Source organism: Stegastes partitus, unplaced genomic scaffold, assembly GCF_000690725.1.
Source record: "Stegastes partitus isolate 25-593 unplaced genomic scaffold, Stegastes_partitus-1.0.2 Scaffold110, whole genome shotgun sequence".
NCBI classification, from domain to species: domain Eukaryota; kingdom Metazoa; phylum Chordata; class Actinopteri; family Pomacentridae; genus Stegastes; species Stegastes partitus.
This window is the reverse complement of record NW_007577841.1, coordinates 270,435-282,498: the sequence shown is the minus strand read 5'-3', so window position 1 is coordinate 282,498 and position 12,064 is coordinate 270,435. Positions and strand designations below refer to the sequence as shown.

General features: G+C 41.1%; 1 protein-coding gene across 2 annotated transcripts in view; it reads right to left on the bottom strand.

Annotated features, from left to right (window-relative positions):
* Positions 1-245: 245 nt before the first annotated feature.
* The window catches only part of rgs12b (regulator of G protein signaling 12b), a 58,094-nt gene continuing 46,275 nt past the window's right edge, over positions 246-12,064 (bottom strand). Inside the window, exons 7-19 of one of the 2 annotated variants that reach the window (XM_008277911.1) lie at positions 10,761-10,930; positions 9,956-10,048; positions 9,686-9,829; positions 7,802-7,984; positions 6,792-6,942; positions 6,419-6,513; positions 5,986-6,198; positions 5,305-5,378; positions 4,998-5,124; positions 4,810-4,906; positions 3,876-3,946; positions 2,727-2,898; positions 246-2,344 (exon numbers count right to left, since the gene is read on the bottom strand). In XM_008277911.1, the coding sequence (XP_008276133.1) occupies positions 1,737-2,344; positions 2,727-2,898; positions 3,876-3,946; positions 4,810-4,906; positions 4,998-5,124; positions 5,305-5,378; positions 5,986-6,198; positions 6,419-6,513; positions 6,792-6,942; positions 7,802-7,984; positions 9,686-9,829; positions 9,956-10,048; positions 10,761-10,930 (2,198 nt within the window). In that variant the 3' untranslated portion in view covers positions 246-1,736. The remainder of the gene's footprint in view (positions 2,345-2,726; positions 2,899-3,875; positions 3,947-4,809; positions 4,907-4,997; positions 5,125-5,304; positions 5,379-5,985; positions 6,199-6,418; positions 6,514-6,791; positions 6,943-7,801; positions 7,985-9,685; positions 9,830-9,955; positions 10,049-10,760; positions 10,931-12,064) is intronic. The other variant, XM_008277912.1, reaches the window with a different exon arrangement.

Here is a 12,064-nt window from a genome sequence, read left to right as displayed (position 1 = left end):
CACCACTGGTTATTCAAATGATAATATTATGTTAACAATCAGGATGTGAAGATACCTATAAATACTTTATCCTTTGCACTTTGCTGAAAAAGTATATGTAAACACTGATCCCACTTCAGCGCCTCCAGGCAAAGAAGTGTTGAGGACAAAATGAGGCACACACTCATATTAAAATAAGTGAGTAAAACTGAACAAATCAGATATTAATGGAAGTCTAAGAAAAGAAAGGAGGCTGTTCACGAAGCTACAGAGAGAGTTCAACCTCTAAAACATTTATTTGATCTATTTACAGACAGTACAGTCAACTGAACAGAACAGAAGACAATTGAATCCTACTGTGACACAACTGAAGAAACAGCGTAGCTGTATTGCAATTCAACGACTACAGCAATATGGTGGTTTCACAAAGTAGACTATATACAAATTAATACTTTTAATTGATAGATGGTAAAAATGAAGAGAATTGGAGATAAATTAATGTCTTCTTGATAATATAGTACAGGATGAAGTAAAAGTAAAACCTTTAAAAATTGAAAAGGTTTGAAATTGTCCATTTTTTCCAGCTAAAACCCTGCAGGGAGTGAAATTGAAATGTTGATGAAAAAGCGAAAACTGCCCATTTACAGCCAGTGCAGACGTTTCTGGATCATTTGGTCAGAAAGCGAGATTCCATGCATAAGCACACACTATAGTCTGTTTTTATGAGTGACACGAGAAACGCCTGAGGTAAGAGAACTGTGGCGGAAACACAGAGTGTACTGTGCTTGGGACGATAAAGAACAGCTGAGCAAGTGTGTGTGTTCATGGTACTGTAGCATATGTTCAGGTCAGGCCTGCCGTGTCAGCATGCAGTGTGCTTAAAAGCATGTAATAAGTTGAAAATACCACACGGTCCACTTACAAGTGCAGTACTGTAGCTTCTATACCATTCCACAACTACTGATTGTTAGCAGATATCGACTGTTTTCTGAGCCTATAGCAGCTCAACCACCACCTAGCATTAAAAACAGACATTTTGGAAGGTTAAAGTAAAAAAAGAAAAAGCAGGGCGAAATGATTAAAAAAATGTGTAACGTCGTGTTTGGAATTTGCTAAAGTGCATTGTTAGATTCTGTACATTGGGGAGGAGGGAGAAGGGGCTGAAGGAGGGAGTTTGGCACTGGTCATCACCAATTCTTCCTAAGCTCGCCCTTGAGCTTACGTCTCCAGAAAAAAAATCCACAGCAAGTCCGCTTGACAGTTCACACAGATAAACATCACACAGGGAAATTCCAGGGACAAAGTTCTGTCCAAGTCTAATGCATCCATTTTTCCTCTCTTTGTGTATCTGACCTTTTTTTTTTTTTAAAAGTCTGTTGTTGACTTACAGTAGATTGCTGGCCGCATAGTAGTGCATACATCACCATATCAACTCACTATATTCACCATTTTTCTAAATTACCTCTAATTGATATTGTATGGTATTAAGATCTTAGCTCTATTTTTTTTTAGTTTTGTGTATTTTTACACAAATCTGGGATTAAATGTTCTCTGTTTTGCATGTAACTGTAGAAAGTGATCTATTAAACTGAAGATGTTCTATTACTCAGTTGAATGGAAGGAAGGGAGGAGATCTAGATGCATTTTGGGCCATTCAACAGACCAAAAGTGGCCAACAAGTCACTTCAATCTGACTTCGGTGGGTCCCACTCACAGCCAGGTGAAGGAAGAGGTGAAAGTTCAAAAGTTTGAAGAGTTCACACGGGGGAAGTACCTGAGCTAGGCCGACCATCCTGTGCTTGTTGTTGGGGTCGGGGGTGGGGCTTGCTTGGTAGGGCTGAGGGGGTGACGTAGTTGAGGCTGGGGCTGTTAATGTCCCCTTCTCCCACTAGAGTTAGATCCGAAAGGGTGTCCTCCTCCAGCATCTGGACCGATTCTCCCCTGCAAGAGTCCTGGAGGAGACCACGCTGGGTGCCCTGGGTTGGGTGGATGGGGGAAATGGTGCCAGGAAATGGAGGAGGTGGTCTGGCTTTCCTCCCCCCTCCACTCTCAGTGCCCAGCGCAGAGTCCAAGCTCTGGGACTGATGGCTCACACTGAGCAAGTGGGTGCCACCTCCTCCTCCTCTGCCATTGCTGTTCGCCCTATTGCCCCGGCGACCGCTGCTAGGGAAGCTGCCGTTGTTGGGGTTACGGGAATTAGGGGTGGAGCAACTGGGCTCAGTGTCGTAGGGAGGAGGCGCAGTCTGGTTCGTTGCCACTGGTGACAGGCGCAGAAAGTCTGGGAGCTGCAGGTCACTTTTGTTTAGCAGGCCTCGCTGGTCGTCTGCTCGGTTGCTCTGAGCTTTGGATATGAGGTCGAAGAACTCTGTAGGCATCCACACACACACACAAAACATAGCGTACATACACACAAACAAACATAAACATGTGTACAAATGCATGCATGTGCAAATGAACAACCACCCCCACCACGTGACACCTTGAAAAACAGTAAAAACACTTTGCTGTAAACATGCAGCAATGTGTGTATTAATCAATTAGACAAGTCAAAGCTACATTCGGTATAAGCAGGGGTGACTGTGTTACATGTAGCTAGCTTAGAAAGCATTTGGGGCTTCTGCAATACTGCAGACAGGCAAAAGGGGTTAGTGAGATCACAGCAACACAGCTACAGAAACAAAAGAAAGAGAGAGAGAGAGAGAGAGAGAGAGAGAGAGAGAGAGTGAGGGACGTCGTTCAGTCTTTACCTTCAGCTTCGTCTATATTAATCTTTTTCTGCTTTCTTTTCTCCGGAGCCTTATGGAGAGAGACAGAGTGGTTGGATAAGGGCTGGCTGCTTGTGTCAGGGCTGGGCCCAGCCTTGCCATTTTCCCCATGGGGGTGGGCTGAACCGGCTTTCCCTGACGGCCTGTCCTCCCCCTGGGGGCCACAAGGAGAATCATGGTGGTGCAAGTATGGGGGGAAAAATAATGACAAGTGGGGACCAGTGTTTCTGATGGCGACAAATTGTGAACAAGAACAATTTGATGGGGAGCGGATGACACGAGTGTCAGTGATTGGGGCTGTTTTTGGGAAGAGGAACAATTAAATGGGACAGAATGTTTATGGAAATTAAGTTATTGGCTTGTTGTGTCTATAATCAATGGCATACATTGAACATAATTCTAACAAAACATATATAGTTGATCAAAGACAGGTGGGATGTTCCATCCAGACAGCCATAATGTCCACTGTGTGTGCTAAGCATCATCAACGTGTAGGCTAACAGCAACACACACCACAACACCAACTATCCACTACTTAAAGCTGCACTACTGCGCCTGAATGAGAAAAACCTGTTTCACATACAGATTCTAGGATTGATGACCATTTTTGCTGGCCATCAATCAGGTAAAGCCACAGCAGTAACAAGAAAACCCAAACAGCAGACTAAAGTTCTACTGCCACCACCACCTACATCCCTTCCAGGTGCACAGAGGGAGTTCTAGAGTCTCTGATACCCAGCAAAAACCACTGTGAGGTTTGACTCACATTGCCTGGCAAGAGGGGTTTGTTATAGCAGAAAGAGAACCAGCAAACCAGAGAGAAAAGTTGATGATGCGTTCAGCCACAGGCAGTACACAATAATGGAACATTAGGAACCTTGACAGTGTGACAGGACTTTCAGCCCCACAGCAACAGTCCATATAAATAAGGTCACACACAGCCCAGACATTGCCACAGACACACATAATACACCTGCGCACATTTGTAACACACTGCAAACAGACATGGGTGATTGAAGACGGCAAAGAGGGACACTTAGTAGCGTGACATCATCAACCAGACAGTGGACACATTCGGTGGGTTATGAAACATTCCAGAGCGAGAGGAACAGAAGCTGGAGGAGATCTTACTGTTGTTGATTGGTTTCTGCTTGTAGAGGCTGGAAGGTGACTCTTAGAAGGAGCTACTTTCTGTTTGTCCCCTGAATGAAGAAAAGTCAGCAGGTGTAGAGATACAGATGCAAAAGGAATAAGAAATGAGATGGTACTCTGCCAGCAACTGTGTTTCTATATGGTTGTCAAGTGAAATTGAAGCAAATGTTTTAAAATGTTGCAAAAAAGTAAAACAAATAAACAACGCTTTTATTGGGTTGCGGCTTTGGAGGGAATAAAGTGGCCAGCGTAGTGTTGCCAGAAGGTGGCGATAAAAGCTTTGTTGTACACATGGTTGTAATTAGGAGATTCGAAGATGACGGAACAAAACTGGGGCTGCATTGCAATTTTTTTGAATTAGGTACGGACTACAGCTGCCCTCACAAAATTATGCAGTTTCATGTGAAACTGCTAAGCATGTGTCACAACTTGCGCAGAAAATTGTCGGTTTGAAAAACTGGCTTGCATACTACAAAATTCGACTAGAAGTTGTAGGACATTTTGGTATTTTTCGCATGCTGTTTTTGACATACTGTGTGTGGTAACATATGGCATCTTTTTTTTGGCATACTATATAGTATAAAGTACAGATATTGGAACGTAGCCCAGTTGTTGGTCAGCCACGAAAAAATCTCCAAGACAAAGAAGAAACAAACAAAACGTTGGCCATGTTGGAGAAAAATAGGGAGCTGGTATTACCCATGTTTGTACTTTAGTAAGACAAAGACAACAAAAAAGCTTAAAAAGTTGGTTTATGTACAACACTTTCAAAACTACCTCAAGCAAGACTTACAATTCTTGTGATTTATTTTTGCTGTTACCTTCAACTTTTTGAAATACAGTACTTCAAAATGTGCATAAAAATATGTCATGCAAACTGCATGCAGACTGAATGTATGTGTGTGTTTCTTACCTTTTCCAGGAGCGTGTTCTGCTATATCTAACACCACTCGCAGTCCGTCCAGGTTGGAAATAGGAAGACCTAGATCTAACGGCTCCGACTCCCCACTCTGCATCACACAGACACACACACACATTTTATATGAGTTTGTTGTCGTCACCTACACTGCCTGTCTGTCTGCAGCCTGAGGAGTGACTTACAATTCGTGCCACCAGGTCAGAGAGGTGCAGGCCATATTTGGCCACCACAGGCCGGAGGACTTCAGTCACTGGCTTGGTGGGTTTAGCTTTTAGACCTACTGAACGGTTTATGGGAACCAAGTCGAGTCTTTAAAAGAGGAGAACATAATTAACATTTACTCTAGAAACAGCAGCTTTAATGTATACCACATTCCACACCCAGTAGCCTCAGCTTTATTTCTGCTATTACTTTAAGAGCTTTAAACCCTATTTTGTTATTTCATAACAGCCAGAACACAGAACTGTTTATGACCATATGTTACTGTACCTGAAGAGAGTGCGTTTTTCTAGTCTGAGGTCTCGAGAGCACAGTGTCATACAGTCTTGGTCCAAAACAAGTGGCTGAGAAACAGAGAGATAAACAGATCATGAAAATCATGAAGCGTTAATCATGAAAGATGTCCAGGTAGTTGCTCAACTCTGCAGGCTGACATCACTCCCCATATGACTCCCAGTGTCTTGGTAATAATATTCTTTTAGCCACTTGGGGGCAGAACTCAGCAAGCTTCACAACAAGCTGAAATTCAAATGCACTGTAATCTTATAGATTTGTTGTGTTTATAACATTTTGGCAAACCGTTGTTTGTTTGGGTGGTGAGAGAGAATCAAAACAGTGAATATACAGACCGACAAGCTAAAACAATGTCCTGAAAGACACAAATGTGCTCCATAAAGTTGAGATGACTAACAGGGTTGGATGGTAATTTTGCAGGTTTGTCATGAAAAATATCTCCATATCTCTAGTCACTAGACCCACTGTTCATGGAAAAATGCTGCGTAATGCAGCTTGAAATTATAATTTGCTGTTTATGTCAAGCAAGGAAACTGGCCCAGACTTAATTTCATGTGCTTGTGTGATTTGTCGCCGTTGCTGATGACTTGAACACACGATTTGAAGCACAAAAATAAAAGTATCTTAAGGACAGCACCACATGAAACTGTGTTGTACCTTCTCCCCTCCGACCAGGAAGAGGTCTATAGCTGCCAGGTTGATGCAGAGCTTCTCACAGAGCCCCAGCAGCAGGTCCCTGATGGACACTCCGGCCCTCAGTGGCACAGAGCAACATGAGCCGTCCGGCAAGCTTATGTTACACTGCCTCAAGGGGGCGCTGCCCCCTCCTCGCTCTCCTGACACTGACACCGCACCTCGAGAAACATCACCCTGGAAGAAGAAAACAGGGAAAGGAAGAGGAGATAAGTCAGAGGAGGGTTAAAGCAATTAGAACAAACAGTCAATATGATATTATTTATTTCTGTATTCTCAGTGTTTTCATTTTACTTTTAAAGCAGGCAGGTTAAATTTAGTGCAAGAAAGAGTGTGAAATGAAAGGTTACTGTGATGTCCAAACTGGTTATCTTATGAAGTCTCCTCCCACACTCACCTCATTTCTCCCCGACCCCGACATCCCCAGCTCCAGACTGGCTCCTGAGGACAGTGAACCCTGTGACTCACGGCGACCATTGCTGCCAGAGAAATCTAAAAAAATATTACATTCATAAGTAGTGTTACAGGAAATATTTCCATTTTAATTTTAGAAACAATAAAACTACAAGCTTTCTGCTTAAATTTAAAATAGAATAGGTACTTTTGGGGCTAAACCAAAGTTACATGTACTTCAAGGAGTAAAATGTTTAATGATTGTTTCCTATTGAACAAGCAACAGTGCTGTGATTGTTCTGCCTTCTAACAAAGTTTTTTGTCCTAAATTTGGCTGATCAGCTGCAAGAACACACAAAACGGGAAAAAAAACTGACTGTAGTTGAAGTCGGTCAGCTCTCGTTTCTTGGGTCCTTTGCCAAAGCTCCTGTTGCGGGACCATGAGAAGAACATGCCTTTCCTCCTGTCTCCTGAATCATCCCGACTGTCGTCATTTAAAGATCGACCTGACTTGCTCTTTTTGTCATCCTGTAAGACAAAAAATAAAAAGTGAAGGTTGCACAAAGAGGTACAAATAATTATTTATTAGGATTGGGAATTTAATATGTTAGTTTTGATTAATTAGTTACAGAAAATATGATTTAATAGAATTTAATCACACTTTGCTTAGTTCCCTAATTTCTGGAACACCAATAACACTGATGCACACACTCCAGCTGGTAGGTGGCGCTAATGCACCTAAAGTTTGTTTGCCATCCGCGAAGAAGATTCACAGGCTGCATTGAGCGAAGTCAGCACACAAGAAAGTTTTGTTGAATAATGATGGAAGATGAGACCACATTGCTTGGCTTATTGGGCAGAAAGTTTTTTAAAAATTTTTTAGTTAAGAACACAGCATGGTTGTGTGCAAATTGCGCAACAAAGAATTTTAAGACAAAAAGCCTTAAAATGTTGAATATAATAGCTCTACTTGCACTTTGAGTTTGAGTTCAGATGAAAAATGCAAAGATAAATATAGATGAAAAATAAACATTTTTGTGGTTTAATCTCACATGGATATCAATTCACTGATTCAGTCATCAAAATGAAAAACTTCCCTTATTGTATCAAATATTGTTATTTGATAAAAAAGTGATTAATCCCAACTAATTAATTAGAAAACCTCCAATTAATGAAATTACATTTTAAAATTGTGTCCCACCACTAATATTTATACACAAAAACCACGACAAATGATGCATGCAAAGTAATTATAGCGCGCACACACACACACACACACACACACACACACACACATACACACCCACCAGACACAGTTACTTTGGTCACAACCAAAAGCTATTCCTTCGTATTGTACTGCACTGTAGAGTGGAAGGCTTCGTGTTACCTTCTTAGGTGTGGAGAGGTTGGAGCGGTCAGAGCCGGTGGTGCTGTGTTTGGAGGTGGGGCTGCTGGGGATGTGGTAAGGGTCAGGCAATGGCCTCCCCTCCACCTCCGCAAGCATGCACTCCTGGTACAGCAGAGACTTGAGGAACCGTGTGTAACTGTCGAACTTCATCAGGTTGAAGATCTAGGAGGCGAAGAGCAGGAACAGAAGTAATCAGTGAGAAAGACAAAAAAGGAAAAGAAATAGAAGCAAGTACAGCAAAAACAAGCAATGGAAAAACCCCGAATTAAGCAACCATAAACAACAGTTAAAGAAAGAGAGGGTGTGGAAAAAGAAAGGTGAGAGGAAAAGTATTAGAACAGATACAGAAAACTACACTGAACATCAAAAATCTATATTTTTACAAATGGTTCTTTTAAAATGTTTTACTGTAAAATTTTATTATTTTTTATTGTATTTAAATCAGCAAAAAGTATTCTTTTATTTACAATACTTGTCATTATTTGAAAAAATAGGATTAAAAATTGGAATTTTTCAAAAAGTTGATCCATTTTCCTTGTTTTGTTAAATCACAGACATCTAGTAAAAAATCACAGAAAAATGTATTAATTTACATGTTGACTGTGATTTTTTTTGTTACTGTATGTGTTTTACAGATATTTGCAGTTATTTGAAAGAAAAAATATGTGTGTTAAAGATTTAAAAGTTATTTTACAGAATGTATTTAAATCCTCTGAAAAAGGTATTATTTTTACAGATATTTGCTGTTATTTCAATCAGTTTTTACAATTTTTCAAGGCCAAAGGATTCTGTTGTTGTTAAATATACTTTTTCTGGCCTTTCTTGCTGCCAGATTTTCACCATTTTGTTGTGAAACCTGTCCTTCACAGTGTACCAAAGAGAACTACAGAGAAAATAAATGAAAACAGGATATTCTCAGATGCACACAAGAGAAAGATGAAACCAAAACAAGACCAGCACTAGCTGCCCCTTGAGGCTCAGGTGACTACTGATTTACTGATGGTGTTATCGTCTTGGAGCCCTAAAATCTAACATTCACCCTGAGCAGAGGCTACAGCAGAAAAGCCTCCAAGGAATAAAAAGTCAGCTGTGTCTATCCTCTTGGAAGCATGAATGTTCATACAAAACTGCATAGCAACCCCCCCTGAGTGTTAAAGTGTTGGTAGTCAGGCAGAAAACATTCTATTAAAAATATGATTGAAGGACAAATGAGGGACAGCATGATACAAATATAGAATTTCGTGTGTGTGAGTGTGTGTGTGTGTGTGTGTGTGTGTGTATGTTTGACTCGGCATGCATGTAAAAATCTGACCTAAAATCTTCAATCATCAAGTGCCAGGAGATTTAGAGGAGCCCCAGGGTATTCTGGAGAAGCTATTCTTGGGTTTCAATGTGTGTGTGTGTGTGTGTGTGTGTTTGTGTGTGCATGCTTCTTAAAAAGATAATGTGTGGTTGTCTGATGTTCAACAGTACTGAAGCTGATGGGGAGGATATCCTTCTCGCCTTGTGACTCTTATCAGAGTTTGAGCATCTGAGTTTAGTTGTCGAAAACAATAGGGCTTTTCATCATCTTTGCCCAGTGCCCCCTCCCGACAGCATCTAAGAAGTCATTCACATCCATGATGCTCAGCAGCAAGCAAAGCTGACCTCGGGTTCTTTGAGCACTCAGCACTGTTATACTAGTACATTTTCAATTACAGTCTGTTTTCATCCAGTTTTATGAGTAAAGTAATAAATTTGTTGTTCACGGAAACCTCTTTCCATTTCTTCTTGATTAGAAAGGTCAGTGTAGTTTAGGTTCAGCCTCTGGACAAGAAACAATTTCCAGTCACCTTGAGAATAATACGGATCCTTATGTTTTACCTGCAGTTGCTGTTCCTTGAACATGTCAGGTTTTGGGGCGTTGAGGATGTCGTCTGCCAGCTGAGCTTGACTATCTATGTTCACTGGTGTTGTGGCTTTACTGGACAGGAAGCTGTTGTAGATCTCCCTGGCTCGTTGTGAGAGCTAGAGAAAGAGAAGACGAGGAGCAAAGGGAGTCGATTACCACACAGTTAACTTTCTTCCCTTATTGGTGAAGACATGAAAATAGATGAATGTGTGTGATCAAATAATGTTTTGCGTGTCCATTACTTGTTTGTTGTCGTTCTCTGGGACATGGCTGAAGTATTCGCAAGCCTGCCAGAACAGGATATTCTCCTCACTGAACTCTTTCTTTAGGAATTCCTGCAGCAAAAGAAATAAATTGGAGATAAATCAGACAAACATATACTGTATATAAGTCACATTCATGCAACGTAGACTTCTTTGAACTGCTATAGGAAGTACACAGTAAAAATCTAGCAACAAATGCTGGGCTTGCAGAGCGCTTTGACTATAGCATAAAATTCTAACTTGTCTGCAACTTTTGAACATTTACAGGTTAATAATTATACTTTTGGCATCCACTGTAATATGTCTACATACTTTGATGTACATGTGGACGTTAAACAAACAGGGAAAAACTGAAAATAATGTCCCCCCTCACAAATCTGTTTTCTAACAAACAGTAATTTGTTCTTTTACAATGTGTGACTGTAAAATAATATTGTTTCCACTAAAATCCACTAAAAATATCATTATTTTACAGATATGTGCCGTTATTTTCACAAGTTTTCACAGTTTCTTCAAATAAAGTTTCTAGAACATGCCTAAACCAACCTTTTCACAACACTGTATTGATTGATTTTCTGGTGCAAATGCATTTAACAAGTCATTACAGTGCTGCCAGGTACATTTAACAATATGGAATGCGGCAAGCACTCGCTGATACAAAACTCCAACATTTCAAAATGCACAACTATAGAAAGAGCTAAGTCATTTTAATAGTGAGGAGAATATGGAGCCTATCTGTCGTGAGCATGTGCTGGCCAACACCAGTCAGGTGCTTTTATAGTACCGAGAAGTATCGGACTCCCACAGGGTCCTGCAGCAGCCTCTCAAAGCAGACGGCCCAGCTGGCCACTCTCCTCTCAGTGTGGCGCCGGTGGCTCTGGACGCTGGGCAGGCTGGCATTACTGTTCAGACTGTTGTCGCTGCTGCAGCCCTGCAGCTCCACGCTGTTCAGTTCTGCTCACACACAAAAAAATACACAAAATCAAACAGTGGTAGCAGGGTGACCTCAGAGTTTTACTATTGTTGATGCATTCCAATGTATGATTTTCTTTATTTTTTAAAACTGCATGTCTACATTTGCAACAGCACAATCATTGGGTGATGTGGTCGGGATCATTATAATAAAACTCAATTAATATCAAGATAATTAAAAAATGATTTTTCAATATCAATTCGAACAGCGTCTTTGTTTTGTCGCCTGTATTCCTGTCTGCAGGGGATTTACAGAAACCTTCCCAGCTGTGTCCGGTGTCATTGATAGTACATGAGCCAATCTAGTGAGACCTCGTCCTCCCACATACATACCTACTGTGGTTTTCTGTTGCTTTGTATTTTGCTTTGTAACACAACACCCACACGCACACTTTCACAAGTACAATCCCTACAATACTGATAGTACACATGCGATCTGCAGCTATTTTCAGCTCACTTGTTGCAAATATATTTATTTTATTTTTCTCTAATCCTTTCTGAGTGTGACATACCACAGATTAGACTACTAATATATATATATATTAGGGGTGCAACGATACATGTATCTGTATCGAACCATTCGATACAGTAGTCTCAGTTCGGTATGCTCTATTAATCGAACAATACACAATTTCATATTTTTTTTAATCAACTTCTGACGAAGCGCTCTGTGCTGACCTCAGTGGATCTGCGCTCGACTACTCCGGGCTGCATTGTCGAGCGCAGATCCACTGAGTGCGCCTGTTGGCCCATAGACTGTATAAAAGATGGACGTAGCAACCGGCCCTGAAAAATGAAGTGTCAAAAACCTGCAATATCACTACGTCCACTAGTTGCTGGCTCCAAAAAGCCCTGGCTCCCATAGAATTGAATAGGAAAAGAAGTGATCCCAGATCACAAAATACCGCATTCCTAGAGCTCAGGATTTTTGTCTTATTAGTTTTCATAGTCAAATCCAGAGATCAGGTGGCCAATCTGAAAATAAATCAATACCGAATTTTTAAAAAATCGTCAAAATTTTGCGGGGCAAGGGGCGTGGCTGGTTTGATTGACAGTCGGGAGCGACGATGCAGACGAAGCGAGCAGAAGGCGGTAAATGTGGGCGGGCAGAGAGGG